The sequence below is a fragment of the Corythoichthys intestinalis genome, chromosome 1 (assembly GCF_030265065.1).
Source record: "Corythoichthys intestinalis isolate RoL2023-P3 chromosome 1, ASM3026506v1, whole genome shotgun sequence".
NCBI classification, from domain to species: Eukaryota; Metazoa; Chordata; class Actinopteri; order Syngnathiformes; family Syngnathidae; genus Corythoichthys; species Corythoichthys intestinalis.
This window is the reverse complement of record NC_080395.1, coordinates 58,485,862-58,508,773: the sequence shown is the minus strand read 5'-3', so window position 1 is coordinate 58,508,773 and position 22,912 is coordinate 58,485,862. Positions and strand designations below refer to the sequence as shown.

The 22,912-nt window shown below is 38.7% G+C and overlaps 1 protein-coding gene across 1 annotated transcript in view; it reads right to left on the bottom strand.

Moving 5' to 3' along the window:
* The window catches only part of bbox1 (butyrobetaine (gamma), 2-oxoglutarate dioxygenase (gamma-butyrobetaine hydroxylase) 1), a 57,288-nt gene extending 34,376 nt beyond the window's left edge, over positions 1 to 22,912 (bottom strand). The window contains exons 1-3 of the mRNA XM_057833403.1: positions 22,698 to 22,912; positions 17,691 to 18,130; positions 14,020 to 14,134 (exon numbers count right to left, since the gene is read on the bottom strand). Of these exons, the coding sequence (XP_057689386.1) occupies positions 14,020 to 14,134; positions 17,691 to 18,130; positions 22,698 to 22,812 (670 nt within the window). The 5' untranslated portion in view covers positions 22,813 to 22,912. The remainder of the gene's footprint in view (positions 1 to 14,019; positions 14,135 to 17,690; positions 18,131 to 22,697) is intronic.

The following is a 22,912-nucleotide window of genomic DNA, read 5'->3' as shown; positions in this document are numbered from 1 at the left end:
AAACTAAAATAACCTTATTAAATGTTAAGTTATACCCAAATCCACAATACTGACCTTCCAAATAATGGACTGAAACAAAAGAAATAGTTATATTGTCATTCTTTATTTAACAAAAGTGGTTGATTTAAGAAAAACTCAGATATCATGTGTGCAAAAGTATGTGAACCCCTTCAGTTAATAGGATATTGCGCCTCCTTTTGCAGAGATTACCTCAACCAAACGGTTTCTGTAGTGACTAATCAGCCTCTCACATCTACTTTGGGGGATTTTTGCCCATTCTTCCTTGCAGAACGCAGTCAGTTGAGAGAGGTTTGATGGGCGTCTGGCATGAACTGCTCGCTTCAGGTCCCGCCACAGCATTTCAATGGGATTTAGGTCAGGACTTTGACTGGGCCAGTCCAGAACACGAATCTTCTTCTTTTTCAGCCATTCCTTGGTTGTATTGCTGGAATGCTTTGGATCATTATCATGTTGCATGATCCACCTTCTGCCAAGCTTTAACTTCAAAACAGATGGCGTCAGGTTATGTTCTAGGATTTGACAATATTCCTCAGAATTCATGATTCCCTGGACTATGTGGAGTTGTCCAGGTCCTGAGGATGAAAAGCAAGCCCAGATCTTGACATTCCCACCTCCATGCTTCACTGTTGGGAGAAGGTTCTTTTGGTGGTATGCAGTGTTGACTTTTCGCCAGACATGGCGGTTTTGGTTGTGACCAAACAGTTCAATTTTGCACCTACATCAGTTGATGAAAACTCTTTTTAATTTAGTCTCGACAACACAACTGTTAAAAAAACAAAAAAAAAACTACTGAATTGATTGATTAGGAAATCAGGTTGAAATAATAGAAAATTCCAAAATGTTGAGGGGGTTCACAAACTTTTGAGCAGCACTGTAAGAAAAAAAATCATTGAGGCATTTCATTTGTAAAATACATGTTAAAATCTTTGTCATTGGGATTGCTTTTCTCTTTAGCAAAGGACTTCTTTTTTTCTTCTTTCTTTCAGCAACAAAGCTGACCAATACGCGGGATCTGAAAGGCAAGTTGTTGTTTGATTATTATCTTTAAATACCCGCTACTTTTTGAGCAGAATTCTAGCTTTGTATAGGCTACTGTTCCTATTGTTGAAAGCACAAAGGTGTGTAATAAACAACTAGCATATTTATCTTAGGGATGTCCCGATCCAGGTTTTTGCACTTCCGATCCGATACCGATACTGGCCGATACCGATACCGGCCTATCTGAGCATGTGTTAAAGTTTAAAGTTATTTAGCCTCCTTACTTAGTTGTCAGACTCATGTTGAAAAGAGTTTTAGTACTCTTGATAACAACTAGCCAGCTGAATTAGGTGAGTTTGAATAACACACAAGGGTTGGTAACAAGAAACTGACCTGTTTATTCAATGACAAACACAAAACATTATAAATAACAAACAGTCAGTAAAACGTGCAAATAATATTGTAAACTGTCTTAAAAAAGCAAAACACACAAACAACCTAAGTGGAAAATCCCACAACCCCCCCACCAAGCTATTAGATGTTTTTAATGATTCGTGCATTAGTTACAATAATTGTATAAAAAGCCTCTCAGGTTTAAATAAAAGACTATTTCAGTATCAAGTTAACATTTTAAAACAGTAAATAAAATATTCAAGTCCCAATCCTGTATCAGCAGCTTTAAACTACATTCAATTCATTTAATTTTGCGAATCAACTGTTAAAGTTGTTAAAATTGCTCCCCTTATTCCATAATTTCCCTTCTGTCTACTTTCGACATGTGAAAGTTTTAAAACTGCTTTGAAGATAGATTCAAGTCAATATTTTGCCGATTTAGGAGTATTTTAGATAAAAAGTTAATTCGGTTCGCTTGGAAGGTTCACAACAGCCTACAAGGGAATTATCCTGCTTTAAGATGGCAGCCGTTTAGTTTTCCATACTTCAATGTTGCTAACGCCGTCGAGGCTGTCATCTTGCATTTAGTTCTATATACATATGATATATATTATCCACAGTAAAAAAAAATGTTGACGTAGTTTGTAGCGGCTGTCAGCAGCAGTCAGGTATTCTGTTGTTTTTTTATCCAGCGGCATGAGTTGAGCTAAAGCCGTGAGTTGAGCATTGGCATTACCCGCGTCTATGACAAGAATGATGTTTACTCTCGGGACGGAATGAGAAACGGACCGCATTGCGTCCCGAAGACCGTGCTGTGTATTAGTTCCGCTATACTTGACATATTTCAATAATCGGAATTTGGATGTTTGTGAATCGTTCTCCAATCTTCCACGGCTGACTCACTCAAGGATGTAATGACGGCTGGGCATGTTGTACCATGGTTCTAAGTGTTGGATGGTGCGTCTTTACTCACGAGAGATAATGGCTCGTCATCCAGAATTAATTCTCCGGCAATGACTCTTGTTATTCCCTGGGCTTTGGGTCTGTCGGGTGCCAGTTTGTCACGCATAGCAAAAGTTTCTGCCAGTGTTAGTTGCGTAGGACCTTTCTTTTTGTCTTCGGTTTTCTCAACATACGCCTTATATTGTTTGTGGTGGTATTTTGCTAAATGCTTGATTAGGTTGGTTGTATTAAAACTTCTTACAGCTTTACCACCACGCTTGACTTCATTGTGGCATATGTTGCACTCTGCCTCTTCGTCTTTGTCGTCCTTTAAGGTGAAATGATCACACACAGCTCACATTTTTACCGATAAAGTCTCTCGGTAAATTGGGAGACGGTAATGTAGTGTGTTGAAGGTGTGCCGTAAAATACGGACCGGATTTTAGGGAAACCGAAGCAAAAACTGGAATGGATTATGTAAGTCTTTGCGCGGTAAAACCCGGACCAGACCTTTAAAAAAACTGGATCGGAAGTCTGGATTGGAATTTTTCCGTGTCGGCCGATCCGATACCAATGCGCATTTTTTTGCCCATATCGGCGTCCGATCCCATCCAAATATCAGATCGGGACATCTCTAATTTATATTTTGCATTTTGTTTTCTTACTGTACCGAAAATGAACCGAACCGTGACCTCAAAACCGAGGTACGACCCGAACTGAAATTTTTGTGTACTGTTACACCCCTATTGGAATGTATCCCAAGATACATTGAACAACAATCCTTTAAAGTGCCTATGACAGCAAAACGCATGTTTATTTCATTTTTCACATTGTATTTTATGCTCCTAAATGAAATGGACCGCTTGGATGTGTGTGGAAGCGATCATTTTATTTATTCAATTTTTTTAATCCCGCGCCATGAAAATGAGTGACTTCCGGCTCCAGTCTCGGGTTGAGGAAGCATGTGAATGTGACGTCACCTGGGTCAGCATCTCACAACACAGCCATTGCTTTATAGCATGCAGTTGGACTGCTGATTCAGCTGATTTTGTGCATTAATTTGTTTATTTTTCGCATCACGCCAGCCCAATGTGCTGTAGGCTTTTGTTGCTGCACCAGGGAGAGTGGTGTGAGGCTTTTTGGATTTCCAAAACATTTCTTGTTCACCGCGATGGGCAATACAAGTCCAACAATCAAGAGACCATTGACGGATGAATAAGTGAGTAAGCTTCGTGTTTTATATTATGTCAGATACTGGGATCATGGCAAATGTTTTATTAAGGAGGTGGCTTTCATTTCGTAGGTGATAAAACTACTCCTGTTATGTTTACATTTCGGCGTTTCCCCTTCTTTCCCCGGCGACGAGCACTGCCTGCCCACCGCCATGGGTTGGCCGATCGGTGGAGACAACCCTGCCACCGTGTGTGACATGAGTTGGGGTACTTTTGTGTGATCTGTCATTTGTGGCATTTCCCCTTCACTCCCCAGCGATGAGCACCGCCTGCCCGTCGCAGAAAAAACTCGGAAACGGCACTTGGTTCAGGTTATCGCGTCAGCTAGCTGTCGCACCTCCTGCTTTGTTTACGCTCTTTCCTCTGTCTCCGAAGCAGAGAAATGCAAAAGCCTGACTAACTCCGGTGGCATAAAATACCGTTCGGGGGGGTGCAAGAAGCCGACAGTTTTGACCATTATGCAGTAATTTTGCCCTATCGTACTGAATAAATGAATTTTCAATATTTCAATATTTCATTTAGCACATGACTGTAATCTGTCATGACCATATCATTTATTTAGCAATTAGGGAAAAATGCTAAGATAAAAAGAATATCCTGTAAAAATATTGGAGTAGACAGATTGAAACAATGACATTTTGCTGCTCTCTGTCGCAATTTTCCTCGTTCTGAATCGTCTCCCTCAATGGGCTAAATTCTAAATCAACCAAAATCGTGACCCTGCAAATGTCATCCTCCAGCTGGGGATGCTAGAGTGCGATAATGACAGGCGGGGCTAAACGGCAGATTAAAAGACTAATTTCTCATTTTCTGCGCTTTGCCAAATAGTTGTATATAGTCGAATCGTCTCAAAACATGATTCTAATTCACATAATAAAGCTATTTTTTATCCTGTCACAGGCACGGCAAGGTTTGAAGATCAGTTTCTGCATTGGATTTCTGTAATTGGAAATGTGATTGATTTGAATAATAGTTTGTCTCAGCCACATAATTATCATGTACGCTAAAAAAAATCAACCTGTTTTTCGTTTTGGTATTGTTACACAGAATATCAATTTAAAAATTTCATATATCTTTTATTACCTTTTATTTCGAAATGGAAATAAACTCTTGGACGGGGAGACAATAGTCCCAATGTTTGAAGATTGGCAGAGAATTGAAACCAGCAGTTTGGTAACAAAGAGCCTTGAAGAAAATCTAGTTATGATTAAGCTGAAAATGGCAACCAAAGTGATAGTCAGAACATGCAAGTTTTCCATCGTTGAACCTCCACAGCTATGCTTGCCAGACCCTTCGTGTCACAACAGACTGTGATGACACTGAAGGCAAAATTCAGACCAGATGGGAAAGGGGAAACCACATACATAGTCCGTGTGATGAATCAGCTTTTACTCAACTGAGACATGAGATCAGTCAGGAGACTGAAACAAGGGAAGTCTAAATTGTCTGTCTGGGATTGTTGTGATCAAAATTATTTGGTAGACTTGGTCATGAGAAGACAAGTATATCATAAAAAAATACATAAATAAAACCGATGGACATCATCTAATCTAATAAATGCAGGTTAAAAAAAATCTGGACTTTTGTTTACGGGCAAAAAATTTCATGTGTTAGAATACCATACTATTGCATTTAGCTAAAACATTGACCTGAATACCTTTTCATCCAATTCTAAGATCTCAAATATCGTTTAAACATGCTCAATGTAAAAAAAAAAAAAAAAAAAAAAGCAGCAGCAGTGCCTTGGAAACGTAGGATTGTTTTCCATAAACATTTGCATTATTACAGATCTTTAGGCATATTGAGTCATTAGTCATGATTACAACTCCAACTAAATAAGTATGACATGCATAAATTACAGACATAGCCATTGGTCAAATATTAAACACATCTGGCAGGGGTTTTGCAAATAACATTTTTGACAAAGCATGGGTCTTTACAGACAAGGACCTGTGGGACATAAACCTTCAGTGAAGCAGAACATGTCATTGCTATTTCTGACATCAACAGCCTAAACTGAAATTCCACAACTCACAGTGAATAAGATGCATTGACCATCTTTGATGGGATGTTTTCGGCAGCTCAAAATGAATTATGCAGCTAATTAAAATAACATTTAAAATAAATTAATCGAGCGCGAATATCCTTCTCAAGGACAAAATGTCATCTTGGTCTGACAGACAACTGATGCAATACTAAGAACAATGAAGATGACAATCTTTGTGAATAGTGTTATATATTTGAGCTTGAAAAATACCTGTCAGTCTAACAAGCCACCCATAGAAAGCAAATTAGCTTAGTCTGTCATGAGCGCCTTTTGAACATACTAGAACGAAAACTAATTAGTCAGATGAACAAACAAAACAAGAACTTTAAAGTGCATGTGACACGAAAAAGCATGTTTATTTCATAATACACGCAGTATTTTATGCTCCTGAATGATATGGACCGCTTGGATGTGTGTGGAAGCGATCTCTATATTTATTTAGTTTTTTGAATCCCGCGCCATGAAAATGAGTGACTTCTGGCTTCGGTCTTGCATTGAGGAGGAGGGCGCTGTGACGTGTACGGTAGAAGACGTCCTCTTCACTATACAGCGTACTGTTGTGTATGAGGACGAAGGATTCAGCTGATTTTGCGGATTAATACGTTTATTTTTCGCATCACGGCAGCCAAACGGCTGCAGAAAAATCACTCTGTATGAGGGAGAGGTGTATGCGCCTTTTTGGAGTTTCAAAAGGTTCCAATTCACCGTGGATATTTACTGTGGGACCATTGGACTTACGAGGAAGTGAGTAAACATCTTGTTTTGTATATTGTCAAATACGAATACAGCGATTACAAAGTAAACACTACAAACTTTCTTTAAATAAAGGACTACTTACGTTTGATCATTGATAGGCATGTAAAAAGCTCTCTCATGCACATTAGCAGCACGTTAGCTGCACAACAACTGCAGCCACCCTCCTCCGGGGAACGAACTGTAAATGTAGTCGTCATGTCAAATAATTGAGGCTAGTTATGTATGATTTTCCGCTTCGAAGACTTTGAAACATCACTCGGTTCGGGTTGGCTTGCTGTCACGCCTTTTGGTTTGTTTACATTCTCCGAAGCCGGGGAAGGGAAATGACATATGATATGATGATATGATATGATTTAGGTGTCATAAAATATCGTTCTGGAGGTGCGACAGTAAAGGTGAAGTCGACAGTTTTGACCATTATGGAGTAATTTTGCCATGTCGTCCATTTTTATTATTTCATATTCCATTTAGCACAAGACTGTTATTTGTCATGACCATGCCATTTATTTAGCAATTGGGGAAAATACTTGGATAAAAAGAATATCCTGTAAAAATATTGAAGTAAGGAGACAGAAACAATGAAATTTTGCAGCTCTCTTCGTCGCGTTTTCCTCGTTGTGAATAGTTCCCCCTCCACGGGCTGACTGGTCCTTCTCAAGCCATTTATATAGCTATCGGGGAAAAATACTTGGATAAAAAGAATACCCTGTAAAAATATTGGAGTAGAGAGACTGAAACAATTACATTTTGCGGCTCTCTTCGTCGTGTTTTCTTCGTTCTGAATAATTCCCCCTCAATGGGCTGAAATGGTAAAACCGATGAGCCCAGTCTACCGCTGACGTCATCCACCTGTTGCGGACGCTAAAGTCCTATAATGGTAGGCGTGGCTAACCGGCAGATTAAAAGACTAATTTCTCGTGATCTGCGCTTTGCTAAATTGTTGTATACATTATAGTCGAATCGTCTCAAAATATGATTCTAATTCACATAATAATGCCATTTAAGACTTTTTTTCTCCTGTCGTATGCTCTTTAAAAGCAACCGCAACATTCTGAAAAACAGAATATATACTATAAATTGAATATTAAAAATATAGTTGACATTCTAGGCCGTATTGTCGAGCCAGCTCACGGACACGCACACCAAGCTCATATTTTTCCATCTTCATTTCAATGGTAAGCACCATTTTTCACCACCTGCTCTAATTTTCTTGCAACCCATCTTGATTTCTCTCAAAATAAAATCTCCTGTGCGTCTGTCTTGCGGGAATACAAAGAAACTGCGGCGCTGTCATAAATTGTCCTATTTCGAGCATGTTGTCTGATGTAAAAACAAATGCAGAGTCAAATTTTACGTCAAATGTCGAAAAGATCGTGTGTCGAAGCGATCGTATGTCGAGGTACAACTGTACTATACTGTAGATTTCCTCAGTGGGGAAACAAGGCAGTGAGACATCCGGTGCATACTTGCTCTGGGATTTGTTCATTTCCAGGAAAGGAAATACTGACAACGGTGGGCTTGCATTCTGGAAGAACATGCAGATCTTTTGTTGACCCTCACTCGAAATTAGTTTTCCATGTGGCAGAGAGGAGGTGCTCCCAAAAATGACTTTCTTTTACCTAGTGCTGAAGAAACTGCATGGATTCAACTTGAAACCCACATGTGTGTATTTCATCCAAGCACTAATTGAAACGTGTAATTCACTGCTGTTCTCACGTGGGAAATTGTTTGACAGACAGCACACCATTCTAGTCCATGAAGAGAACATTAAGGTAGCATGCAGAAGTTTTCACCTCCTCATCCTTTTCAGACTGGCATTTTACTATGAGGTATTCATCCATATTGTAGATTTTTCATTCCAACCTTACAGTACTTTTGTGCCGCATGCTCAAATTAAAAATTTCAATCAATCAATGCATTCTTTGAGTAATTAGTAATTATTATTAAAAACCTGCACTGCGAGGGAGCACCAATTACCAGGTAAAAGTCGAAGTGTTCATTTTATTTGTGCAACCCTTAGACAGAAGTTTATTTTAAGAATCAAATTTACTTGACCCAATGGCTACCCCAGGGCCAAAAAAAAGAAAGAAAAAAAAAGACAAATCACAAAAAAACATAAGAAGCAAAATTACCAAAATGGCGAAAATACAAAATTTTACATTTAGCTCAAAAATTTTAAACACTGCCATCTATTGAAAGGCAATGTGTGACACAACACAAGCACATGGAAGATTTCCAACTCTATTTTCAACATCTAATCATAAGATTTGTTATATCACATAGTACTATTTAAGCCAATAGAAATAACATCATTTAAGTTTATACATGCAGATATACATAGTTTTATGTCTTGACAATAACGTCCACTGCAGCCCAAGAATGTACTGCAGTCTGAATAGGTAAAGAAAATGCCCAAGATGAAAAGGTAAGCACGGGGTTTCCCCTGCACAGAAAAGATTGTGGCGCACCGCCACACGGAAATAAAAGCCGCCACGCATTGCAAATGAGATTTTTTTAAGATATAAAAATAATTTCTTAATTATAAATTAGAATGTATGTCTAAAAGAATATATATATATATATATATATATATATATATATATATAGCTCATTATTTATGCAGTATTGGTCATAAGTCATCTGAAATAGCACGTCAAATTCAAATTGTTCTATTACACGCCTAATTTTGAAAATCACTTCGGTTCTCCTATTGTTAACTTGCGCATGAGTACATCGGCACGGACTTGGAAATAGGGAGAAAAATCTGCAGAGAAGTAATTCAACTTAATGAATGAAATTCTGTTTTAAGCCTGTGAGTAACGTTTAAGTTATTTATGGCGTGTCTTTGACCCGGATAGTCGCGTCGTAGCATAGCATTTGTTCGTTACTGACATCACTCGTTGTTATTTCAGAGTATTTTGGAAAAAGAAAAGTTCCTGAAGAGAAGGGTAAGGTAACAAAAAGACTATTATTGTTACAGCGATGTAGACCGTCATGTTCTGAAATATTTAGTTTGCGTGCTAATTAAAATATTTTGGAACGTGAGGCTTACGCTCCCAGGTTCCGAATGTATTTATGGCTCACGTTCCAAGGAGTAAAAATAACCAAAGTGCAAGTGTTGTATTTTATTGTTGAGATACTGTTTTCAAAAACTGAATGAAGCAAGATCCCAGCTGGAGATGCAGATCAGGAAGGCGCACTAAGTCCAGGGAAGGAGAACTAAGCAAACAGGGAATCTGGCTGGGACACAACATGGACAGAAATCGTAAAGTTCAAGTCCTGGCTGTACCACACAAATCAAGGTGAGTATTAAGATTTGTGCAACTATTATTTTTATTAATCATAATTGTATTGTTTTAATTAAATATTTATAAATTGGCATATTTCTTATCCCAAAAATTACAAAACAGATGGCGAAATAAGTATTTTTATTCTCATTGAAACAAATCACTATGGCCCGAGCACTAAGTATGCGAGAGCCCTATTGTAATGCAAAGGATTCTTATTATTTCTTCTTCTCGGCAAATGAAAATGGCCATTTGAGGCCTGAACATGCTCAAAAACTCACCAAAATTAGCACATACAGTGGGGAGAACAACCCATTGGCAGTGTATCAAATACTTGTTCTCCCCACTGTACATGCGGCTTCGGGTAAATTTCGATTATTTTGCAAAGTTGCGAAAAAATTTAACAAAATGGCTCAGTGGCGCCCCCATGAATTTTTAAAAAAGGCCTCTCCATTTAGTTTTTTTTTTTTCAACGTAGAGTGATGAAATGTGAGGAGTCGATACATTGTGCAAAACTGCTCCAAAAGTCTCTTGCACCCATATTTCAAACCCATCAATTTTGGGTTGAATGTGAATTTTTTATCGATTAACAGGGTGCTCATTTGAGACCTTAGTGCCTAGAGTGTTAGTTGAATTGTCCTAAAAATTGGTGAGAATGTTCATGAGAAATATGAGATCTTAGGTTCTCAAAACTGTGAGTTTTCATTCACGGGCCTGACCTGGTAGTGGTGCCAAAATCGGCCATTTTTTGGCAACACACCAAATTCAGAAAATGACTGAAAACTCCCTCATACAACGTTCAATCTTTTTCATATATGGCATGTATGTGAGATATCCCAGCCAGAACATGACTGCATTGAAATATTACCCATTAGGCCTAGCGCCCCTTAGTGGGAACAGGAAATGCCCTTTTTTACGAGACAGGCTCCTCCTCCAAGGGAAAAAAATCTATTGACCTCAAACCTGTTTCACCGAAGCCTTAAGACATGTGTTCAGGTGCCTGATGAAAAATATTGAGGTTTCTTTGAAGTGGAGGGATCCAAACAGGAAAGTGAAAATGACCGTCGCCATTTCGTCTCGCCACAAATTCTGAACAGTCATAACTTGGCAGACATACAACATATCTGCGCCAAAGAGGCGTACCCTGAAGGGTCCTGTAGGGTTCATTTGCATCAACTCTGTAGCGCCAACTAGTGGCAACAGAAAGTCACTCACTTTACATGTCCAGTTCTTTTCAGGTTGGTCACTGTAATTTCTAGACCTTTTGTAAGACTACAATTTAAGACCCATGTCCACATGTCTCTGTTGCCATGACGACCCTTTGCTCGCCATTAAAAGGAAGTAGATTTTTTTTCAGGGACTTAGGCAGCTTATAGACCCCCAAAATTTGGCACACTTGGTCAAGTGGCTGCACAGCTCAGTAGCGCCTCCTTTTTTGTAGGATTGTCTTCAGTAGGGGCTTTTTCACCTAGGTGTGTGTGAATGTATTTGTAATCCCAAAAAGTCAAAGTGCGAGGGCCCGTTCAGTCCTCCTTGCAGGCCTAGTTATTATTTTTCATAATATCAGTTTGCACTAGGGAGTAACTTTAAGACAATAAGAAACCTAACTCCCACAAAGACACTTAAGTTTTAACTTAAATTGAATTGCTTTCATATAAAACATGGGTTTGAAACAGTGTAGTCCTAATGGCTAATCCATTAAAAATGTTTCAGAATATGGACCAAGTCAGCATGATGGCAAAGATGGCATGTCTGACTGACGAATGGGGAGGGCTGTGCCCTTGCTTGATCCAACGGTCAGCCATTGCGTTGACAGTGCCCATCTCAATAGTGAACTATGAGAGAGATTTCTCTGCAATGAACAGAGTAAGACATTTGGTCAACTGTACAGTGTACAGAACTGTACAATGTTAGAGATGCTTGTATGTCTTCATTTCCTAGATCTTTCTTTTTTAATTATTGTTCTTTTGTAGGTAAAGACGGACCTGAGGAACCGGCTGCAGGGGGACTGGAAGCATGCTTCTCATTGACAATGAATGTGACCTCAGATTGCTGATTTCCCTCATGAAAAAGCCCTCAAATTATTATTATTTTTTTTAAATCCAGGAAAATCAAGTGCAGGCAGAGTACAAACTTTGCAAATAGGTCTTTGATATAGTTAAGGGGTTCCAAACCGGTCGAAGTGGATAATGGACTTAATTCCTACCAAGCGAAATGAATACTTTTTCACCAATCTAGTGTCATACAAGTGTAATCAGTTGATTGCAGATAGGTGCTGCTTGTTTTAGCAGAACCTCATTCGTTGGACTGTCTGTGCTGTATCTGTTGGAACAAAGACCAGGACCCACCGCGGCTCTTTGTGGAATCAGTTTGACTACCCTGATAAAGTTCTTTTTGGAAAAAATAAATGTTAAAAAAATTCTTATTTTCGCCGCGGCACGCTGTCCGACTCTGATGCAGCCCACCGCCACAGCTTCAACAAAATTCTAGAGGAAACCCTGAAGTATCCTCAAAAAGTATGAAGACGGAAAAAAATAAAGACATATAGTACTTGCTGAACACAATCCCCAAAGGTACAGTATCACATTGACCTTACAGTGGCCTTTCGAGTAAGTATATTCGCTTTAAAGAATATTTTGAACAGGCACATTCTGGCCCCGAGTTCACTGAATGAGGGGGGGAAATAAGTCCAACTATGAATAACACATTAGAGAGATTACAAGGAAAAACGCTTAGAAAAAGCTGTTTATCATTATTCCCCCCCATCTTTTCTGTGTTTTTCCTCAGTGGAAGGAATTTGAATCTGGCTCTGAGAGAGAAATAATTAAGCCTTAAAAAGTGTGAATGTGTCATTTTGCACTGCAGCATCCTTTTGAGGACAGCTCCTAACTCTGACAAGCGTAGTTCAAATGCGTAATCACGCTCAAAAGTACAGCCTTTCCGATCCAAAGACAATAGTGCAGTCTGTGATTTCCCAAATAGCTTGTCCATAATCAGGCTCACAAACACATTACTGCAAAGAAAATAAATCCTTAGCGGAGTCAGTGAGGGAGTTTTCTGTTTCGGAAGAAACATACACGTGAGCACAGTAATCAGTCTGGAACAGGTACAACAGGAGCCACTCAGCCCTGTGGGTCCTGCAGGACCTAAGGGTGCAGTACACAATCCAACTAAAGCCTACCTCGCTCCATTAATTCATTGCCCCAGGTTTAATTTGAACACTTTAGAAGGTGCTGCTTTTATAACAATCGATGGGGTTGAAACTAACAAATTGAGAAGATGATTCGTTTCAACACATGGTTTCTTCAGACACGACAACTAGTTGTTACCTCTGCGAAAAAAAATGATTTTACTGATACAACCTATTTTAATTGTTTTTGTTTTGACTGTTTTGATGATTTAATGTGATTTCATGTATCATTTTATTTGTGTTTTTGTGTGATGTAAAGTAGAGGTCGATATATGGACTTTTTTTTCCAACATCGGCCATCAGCCGATTAACAAAAAGAATAAGCCGATAAATTAGATTTTGATCAGGCGTCTGTGCGGGCAACTGTGGCTGCCGCTGACTGACAGGCAGCTTCAGGCTTGCATGTTTTGATTTTTTTTTTTTATCTTGGATGAGAGAATATGCAATGTTGCTTTCGCCTTTTAAGGTGTTAGCTGATTGATCCTTACACTAAATGTAACTCACAGCGTTAGCATAGCATTCACGTTAGCATTAGCTTTAGCATGGCGAGCATCCTCATAAACTCTCACTTGTTTACATCTCGTCATGATGTCCTGATGGGTTTAATTATTTGAAAATAATGTCCTGTTCTTTCTGAGTGTGCATAATCATAAAAAGAAGTGCTGCGTTCGTTAGTTTGGTAGCACTGGACCGTATTAATCCTTTAAGTCATCATTGTAAATTTGAAGCTGTTGAAGCATTTTTTTTTAAAAAATTGCCTTTCATAATCTACGTGTTTTAAAAACAAAAGTAGATCAGCCTCAAATATCGGCTGACAAAATCAGTTTTGGATATCTGCAATCAGCTGAATTTTTTTTTTAGATATCGGTATCGGCATTTGAAAACCCCATATCGGTTGACCTTTAATGTAAAGCACTTTGAATTACTTTGTGTTGAAGTGTGCTATACAAATAAATTTGCCTTGCCAATATTCTGCTTGTACTTAATGCTAAGATGGGGATGGGGGGTTTATACAATCATTAAGGTACGAAGCATGGCATTACCAATCCTTAGTATAGGTTTCATTCAGTAAAAACTGCTATCATGTATATCTATGCTGCGTCATTCAAAAGGAGTCAAATACAAAAACGTATGCTTTAAAATCTGAAAAAAACATATGAAACACCAACTCACCATTTAAGAAGAGCTCTTCTTGCATGTTTTGTCTGGCCTCAAGAGAAAAGCTGCGTTTCTTTAGCCATTCTGCGTCAAACACACTAGTGTGCTGGTCAGGCCACACAACGGACAACTGTGGAGGAACCAACCAAAGTTTGTTAGTGATGAATGTGTGAAAGCTACTGTGACAAAGCCAATATGCCTTGGGACATGAACATTGGACATGAAATAGGTGTGCGACTACATAGTAACTTAAGATGATTTAACATAATTTTAATAGATTTCATAACACCTTGTGTTTATGTGAAAAAAAGATGTTTTGTCCATGCAGTACAGCAATGTGGAAGAAGGCCCAACAACAACATTAATTCTCATCTGCAGACAATTTCAAGTCCTTACTTACTGTTAGCATAAGTGGAACATGCTTTTGGGACCAATACGCAGTGTCATACATCTGCCGCCTTGGTTGTGTCGAACTAAACACATTCCACCAGATGCTGGTAATAACAATGCATCTAATATCTGATTGTGTGGAATGTCATGTATATATGTCCAAACAGCAAAATCTCCTTGAGTTCTGTGTACAAGGCCATGTCAAATCTTGTATTTACAGCTTTGATGCTGCAATTTTGTGCAACAGCCAGCGGCCAGTTCCATGGAAAGAAGGGCAGTACAGTGAATTGACAACAATTGAAAATAGATATACATTGGTTGTATTCTAGTGTTGACCCAAGTAATTGTCATGCAGAGTAGCTAAAATGGTAGCACTGTTACATGGTGACTTCTGTTTAGATTGTATTGAAACTCATGCATTCATTCATTGACTTTAAATATTGATGAAGAGAAATGCATCTAGACATACACAGCAGTTGGAAGAACCCGTGAATCCTGTTCCAGTTGGCAAACATTAATTTCCACAAGCTTTGGTGTCAAAATACAGCCGCTCAAGGATCAAAATCAATTTAAGCCATTCGACTGGCCTTGGTACTACAGTATGTGCTAGGTGGGGTCAGCTTGCTAGGCCTTATGTAAATGAATGTACCTTCATGGTAATGTTTTAATCAGGGGAAATTCGGAGCAACTTGCTAACAAACTTATTTTCAGAACTAGAAAGCACAAACAACAACAAAAGAAACCTTTGCTGTATAATCTTCCACTAGGGCAGGTACTCAGACTAAATTATTTATATACAAGCAACCAAAAGTCAGTTTCCGATTAAATGTCAGCTTTTATATTTTGCCCTTTGTCTCTTGTATTTGAATGTTTGTGATTGTGTTGAAAGGTGAAAATCTTCATGTTTAGCTATCAAGCAGAAGCCTGAATGGTTTTTGCCACAAGATACTATTTTCTTAGACCGTTTGTGACCTTGACTTTCACGTTCTAGTTGGAGAAACACATATTCAAACACTAATGCTGCCATCATCACAATAATTCCTTATAGGACTATTCATCTTTATTTATTTCTTACCTTAGCAAATGTGCTGTATGTCTGTGGTATTTTCATTACTTTTCCCTCACAATTGTTTTTCTTTAGGTCCTTTGACCTTAGGTCATAACTCATCACACACATTGAATCCTGACAATGTTGTATCGTAATATGTGGGGGGAGATTAGTCTCCGTTATTTAAATATTAAAGACATCTGATATATACGTGTTTTTTAGATCCAGAAATGTATTTGTGATTTTAACATGTTTTTGAGATATAAATGTATCTGAAATATAGTTGCGCGCAATACTGCCAGTTACCACACATGTGAATGTTCTTGACTTGCGTGCGTGAATATCTGACCAAAACTGTGCTGTTTGTCTCATGAATAAATAGGCATTCCCACTGATCCACAAACACAGTTTCAGCAAATTTGCAAAAAATATTTACAAATAAGAGGTCATGATAAATGCACACACATAATTGAAAAACTTTGAGACCAATCTCTCCCCTTATATACTACACACACTTTTCTAAAGTGAACATACTTTTATACATTTACTCGCCTGCACTCTCTGATATGGAGTCAGACTACGCTTTCCTTTTTAAATTAGTTCAGAGTCTCAAAATAATAGAAGATTTGTTATCATCTTTCTTTAAACATTTTTTAAAGTATTGTATGTTGCTTTGCATTAGGTTTTAGAGATAAGTGGTTGGACTACAGCAGAGTGCTTTGTGTTGCAGCACAGGAAAGATTTATGTACTTTGTTCTCTGTATGTAGTCTTCAACACAGAGGAGTACCCACTCATCCATCAATTTTCCATACCACTTACCCTGTTTCAGGGTCAAAAACTGGAGTCTATCCCAGCTGACTCCAGGCAAGAGGCAAACTACTCCCTGGACAGGTTGCCAGTCATTCACAAAGAACATATAGAGACAGACAGCCTTTCACACTCAATTAACACAATCACTGAGTGGGAATAAAAGCTACAATGCCTCCACAGAAGTCATCTGAATTAGTTTATACCCCATCAGTGAATCGCATTAGTAGATGATAATTTGCAGAATTCTTAAAATTACTTGAATCACTTGTTATTGTTTTTGTTTTGTTTTTTAGCTCTGCTAGACATTGATTATTGTGTACTTATTTTCATAATATTGGTCAATTAATTTTGCCCCCCCCCCTAAAAAATAAATAAATAAATAAAACGAGTGTACTAGTTGGCTTTGAGGTATGCCACGTCGCCTTTTTAGCCTTGAGAATTGTGAATGTAAATTAGAAGGGTTTTGGAAGTCAACATCTCGAAAATCGACACAGAATTAAAGGCCGAAATTTGGTACCCTCAATAAATCTGGCCCAGACTTTTCATGATTTGCTGTCAGAATTGTTGTCTTTCCATTTTAAGTTACTGGCCTTTCGCCTCTTTTATTGGAGTTATTCAAAAGTCAGTTTTCAAGGCCCAAACCAGCACTCTCATTTGAGAAGTTTAAAAAAAAAAAAAAAAAAAAAAAACAGCTCATCATGCCAGAATTGAAACTTTATCCAGGTTCTGGAACATACCCATATATTCTCTTTCTGAGAATGTAATGTTAAAATAAATGCAGCTTAATACAAGGGTAAGGCCATCTGGTGGATTGTAAATACACCTTTTAAGACACAATAGATAACTCTTACTGGCTTCATTAGTTTTGCTACACAATATATGGTAATGAGATTCAATAAAAGAGCAATAAAAAAAGCCTCTATAAAAAGAAAGAATGTTCAGTTTTGGTTGTTAATGTCAAAAATATTACAATACAAAGCGTAAAATGGAATTTGCTTTGCAGCTGTGTAGAACATCCATGCTTAATTCACATGTGTGTAAGACTTTTAAAAGACCAGTATGAACACAATTTATTGTCAAGTCTATGGTAAATTTCACAGCCAACATCACAAAAAAAAAATCTAACTCCTAGAATGTCACAAAATTTCTCAGACACGATTTCATACAATGCAGCGCGATTTAACAATTTAAGGAAATACTAGATGAAATCAAACACGTTCACGCACAATTTATAAATATTAATATTTTGTAAAGCTAATACTTTTAAGACTTTTGAAGATTCCGTGTGAACTTTAAATAATGTGCTTTAGTATTATTTATCATATATATATTTTTTTTTCCCCCAAAAAAATCTCACAAATCTGTAGCTGGCATTACTGGTAAGACAAAGATATAATGACAATACTGTATACTGTATGCAATACTTGTTTGACCTACCTTGCTATCATTGGTAACTTCCACAGCATGAATGCCTGTGTGTATGTCCAAATCTGACATCAGCAGTTTGCGGGCCTGAGCTGATTGCAGTGTACAGAGCGAGCACTGGCAGTTGTCCCTAAGCCACGTGAAGGGATACAGGCTCTGCCCTCCATCTTCCCACTCAACCTCCACCAGTCGTTCTTCATCTAATGCCCGGGCATGTCTCACAGAGTGGCTGGCCACTGAAAGGGAGGCTGAACCCAAAGTCTGGTGTCCACGAAGCTGCATAAATGTCAGGCAAGCAGGTGCTGGATGTGAAACCTTTTCTGGTCTACCACAAAATCCCAAAGTCTGACAAGCTATGGAAGAGGTGCATCTCTGCAGCGCAGGCCGGGCAAAACGGGTCAGGGTACTCAACATTTTCCAAGCGTCTCTTCTAAATGAAACAGGCCCACCAACTGCAAAATGGTACAAAATGTTAATAGCAAGAAAGAGACACAGTTCACACAGCAATTGCTTTTTTGTTTGTTTAGGTGTCAATGTGGCCATGCGACACAAATTTCTTAGACAAGGATCCGCTTTGGGCCTTTTTCGACAGAGCTGGTGCTTATGCACAGTCCAGGTTTGTGTATTGGTTACCTCTGGTTATTTCTGTTTCCACAAAACAAGCACAGGATCCAGGGGCTGAAAGCGGGTGATTTTCAGGCACCAACTCCTTAACGGGTCAAACAAGGGCCAGCGAAGCACTAATTATGTCAGGTGGCAAGGTTATATTAACAACACTGAGGCAGGGAGCTCGTGTGACCAAGTGGCAGTCGAATGCCAGAGGTCGAGTCGAGTTGGACAACAGAAATAGCCCCAGTCATCCCCCACTCCCTTGATTTGAGGACTGCGGATGGTCAAGTTGCCTTCAGGACCTTGTACCCCAAAGCTAGGACCCCGAGGGCTCGACACACCTTGCTGAGGCAGATTTTCTTTTACATAAATACACCACTGCATGTTCAGTTTCACATTAATTGAAAATTATTTTCTGCTGCTCCTACCTATTCCTCTTGCAAATATTTCAATGCTAGTATCTGTTGGTTATTTTATTTATTTTTATCCTAGCAATCACGCATTTTGATCACTATAACTGTGATGCAAAAATGTTCATCTCCGTCACAAATTAGCTATGTCAAAACTAAATTTGAAAACACATTTAAACAGCAATGTTTTAGGTTAATGTATAAGCCCCCTAGGCCAACTTGATGAACACAGATTGATTAAGTTAAACAGAAGGAATACAAGTCGATGTATCAATTAGAGCAGGGCGGTAAACCGAAAATTTACCGTTACCGAAATTCTTCACGATGACCGACGTAATTTTGACCATGTCGGTAAATTCGGTAATTTAATAAAACAAGAAAATATAATCTTTTCATCCCGCTTTGACTGTGTTGTTCAGCTATGTTCATTCCCCTTTAAGAAAGCAGACAGTGTGCTTAAATATGGAGTCACGTGGTTTTCAGGAAGCCAAAAAAACAGAAGCGCGGTAGGCTAACGCTAGCGGCCAACGCTACAAGTAAACGTGATTGAGTCGGGCTTAAGTTAGCTTCGCCAAACTTTCACCTGACATTAAGTAAATTCTTGGCGGGTTCTGGACGGGCTTTCACCCGCTGTCCTCCCTGGTTCTCACGATTTCAGGAGAGGATGCTTTCAGTGCTTTCTTCTGGTAGCCAAGCCACAAGCTAGCGCTAGCGACTAACAGCGTCTACAAATGAACGTGATGGAGTCGGATAGCGGCTCTAACCTTGTCGAAACGGCTGAAATTAATGAGTGGACTGGGCACGGACTTCATGTAGCAATCATTATGTCGCGTTATTTGGCATCTCTGTGTGATTTCTCTGAACGCTTTCATGATGGTAAAGCACTCAGCATAAAGTATAATCCCACAGTGAAGTCTATATACAATATGACAGTTTAATGGCCAAAGCTATTTTTCTGTATGTGTTTGCCTTATTCTGCCATCTTGAAATCTTAAATGTTTCATTGGCATCAGAGCAATAGAGCTTTAATCTGGTTGTGTCTGTGTGGGGGGTGCATGTATTAAAAAAATGTTCTGGAAAAAAAAAACTGAAACCTTGACGTAAACACTTGTGTTGAATAATTATTTCACAGCAGCCATGACCAATAAGTTGTCTGAAGTGTACTGTTAAAGCTGCAAATCATTTGTGTTAGAGTGACATGTTTGCACAGTCGTCATATTGATTTTTATAATGTTGTATATTTTTCAAGTCATACAAGCTGTTATAAATGTTCACACTAGAATTCTTATTGTTTACAATTTTTTTTAATACTTAATGTTTAGACTGCATGTGCAATTGTTAAATTGAAAGCTGGTAAATAAATTTAACGAGAAACGGTTAATTTGTATTCCATGCATTGATTCAAATTTTAAAATTATATAACAGTCTGCTTGGGCGAATTTATCATAATTTATCGTTATTGAGGTAAATCTGCTCAATTTATCGTGATACATATTTAAGGCCATATCGCCCAGCCCTAGTATCAATGCTGTGAATACATAACTACACCTGTACTTCACAACTATTGACTCTTAAAATAAAACAGCTAGGGTAGATTTAAATGTAAAGCAATACCAAATTAAAATTATTATAAATGATCATATGAATTAGTCTTGTTCTCTGAACCCCCTTCCTCCTCCAGCTGATTGGTAACGCTTCTTACTAGCCGTGTAGAGAGTCCAAATTATGAATGTGACCCTGGGGACCTTTGTAAACTGTCACCAAATTACAAAAGAAGACGCAGAGGAACTTGGAAGATTGGAGATAAAATTGTTGCGAGGGGGGTCCCATCAAAGGTCACCACCATGAGTCACTTGTGTGGTAGGTTTGACAATAATAATGTAAAGAATGAATTTTAACTTTTATAAGGAGTATCATAATATGTGATAAAAATCAGACAATGGTTAAAAAAAACTGTGCTGTTCAATTCATTTTGAAACGATATGTAAATCACCAAGATATTGGGAAGTGCCAGCTCTGATTTAATTAACAAAATAGTTGGCTCATTTGGGACCACTGAATTTTGTCAATCCTGCAGTACAATAGAGGAGCCCGCGTTACAACAGAAGCTACAAAGCAATGGAGCCACGTTGCCTTGTGATTTCACTGCTTAAATTCCCAACTTAACGTAATCACATTTCTGTTATCCTGATACTACTTACAGCCCTTAAGATAACGTTTGTCTGGCATCTGGCTATTGCTACATGTGCAGTGATTAATCCATGTGTGTAAAAGTCCTCCATTTAGTTATTTATTTGCATTTATTTGCGGTATTCTTTTACTAATCTTGTTTTAGGGTGCTGCTGTATCTGCAAATGAATCGTAGATATCTGTCGTAACAAAACTGACACACATGAACAGCAAAGGTGACAGGCACCTAAAATTCTCTAACTGACAATTAAGGCCATACTCCTATTAACACATTGGTGTCTAAACTACGACCCGCGGACCAACTGCGGCCCACTGCCCAGTTTATATTGAGCCGCAGCAAATTCTGAAAATATCATTGAATATGACTTGCATTAGAAGTTTGAACTCAGCCTACAGTCTGTTACACTTCTTAGCCCCATTACTAAATCGAGCAAGCCACTTAGGCTAGATTCATACCGCAGGTCTTAATGGGTCGAACGGGACGGGTCGAATAAAAGTGGACCATTTCAAATCGAATCTAGGTCACTTTCATATGTGGTTAAAATTGGATCTGGGCCACATTTTTCCAGAACGTGGCGGCAGTCTGAACTGTCAAGTCCCTCAAATCGGAATTCATGCAGCAATTCATGCAGCAATTATGTCAGCAAAGACCAAGAGAGACAGGGCGCTACGTTAGCAATGGAGCTGTGCATTAGCGTTAGCGCCTAGCTTAAACGCGGCTTTTACGGAAGAGGCGAGCTTGCAAAAAAATAAAATGGGGGCGGGGGGAATCTGTGCTCCAAATTAGCAATATTTCAAGATTGCTTACACGGCCAAAAGTCGGGGCAAACAGTCTGTATATGCGTGCGTGCATGCTATCAAGCCACATAAACTTGCGCATGCGGGTCAGTTTGCACAGCGCATCTCGGACTGCGAATAACTGCGTGCTTGATACTTGAATGGGCTCAATGGACAAAGGCCGTCTGAACTGGCACGCGGAAAGAAAAAAAAAAAAATTTATGACCAAAAGTCTGAGTTGCGCATTAAAACCTGCGGTATGAACCTAGCCTTAAACATAGCCTCTCCATTAGCCCAAAGCTAGAAACATGATAACATGTTGAAATCAATTTAGGATTTTGTTTTACATAAATAAACTTATATGAATATATGTGATAATACATTAAAGATATGTGATAATTTGAGCTGTCTTGGTTGGGATTTTCTTGACATTTGTTCTTCTGCAGGACATTTTCTATTTGTTCTCCAAAGTTTGTTTCTGTAGTATAAATATAAATATATATATAATTGAGTCCTGAAGTCCATATTCATGAATATTACATTTTTGGGTCCTGTAAGCCATACTTGTATACCTAATGTTAATATTGTAACGCCAGATCTTTATTGGTTTTTTTCTTAAAACTGGTTTAGAACGCTTACCCTGTGCTAAACAATATCAGCTCCTGTGTCCTTAAAGTAGACGTGACATCATTTTAAGCGGTCGATTTGATTTGCAAGAACACTAAACATTAGGACGAAAACAACCGTGTGTGAACAAAGTGTACATTGTCGCTACCCCAAAGTGGCGCCTACGTGATGTCATATGTCGTCACTAATGTTGTACATGACAAAGTTCGAATGTATAGAATCATTAAATGGGAGTTTTACCGAAGAACTGCAAGTTCCGCGGGCTGCTTGCTAGCTAGCTAAATGACGTCAGCGATTACTCGTCGGGTCTTGACGCCTCGTTCAATGCTTGATATAGGTGTCGTTATTGTTTTGATTATTTGTACCCAGACCCAGTGGAAAAAATGGTAAAGACTGTTTGGGCTACCTGTATTCAGAAGTCCTCGGTCCTCGTGCTTTGGCGTTCGTCTACACAAACGTCTGCTGTCAGTGTGAGAGAAAGTAGGTGAAAGGTCGCGGGAGGAGGCTGCGCAACATGACATAACTCGTGCCCCTCTGTCCTCAACCTTTGTATCCACTGAACATTTAACGTGATTTATTATCTCTAGGTGGGAACATAGGACAGATTAAAACAAACAAGCC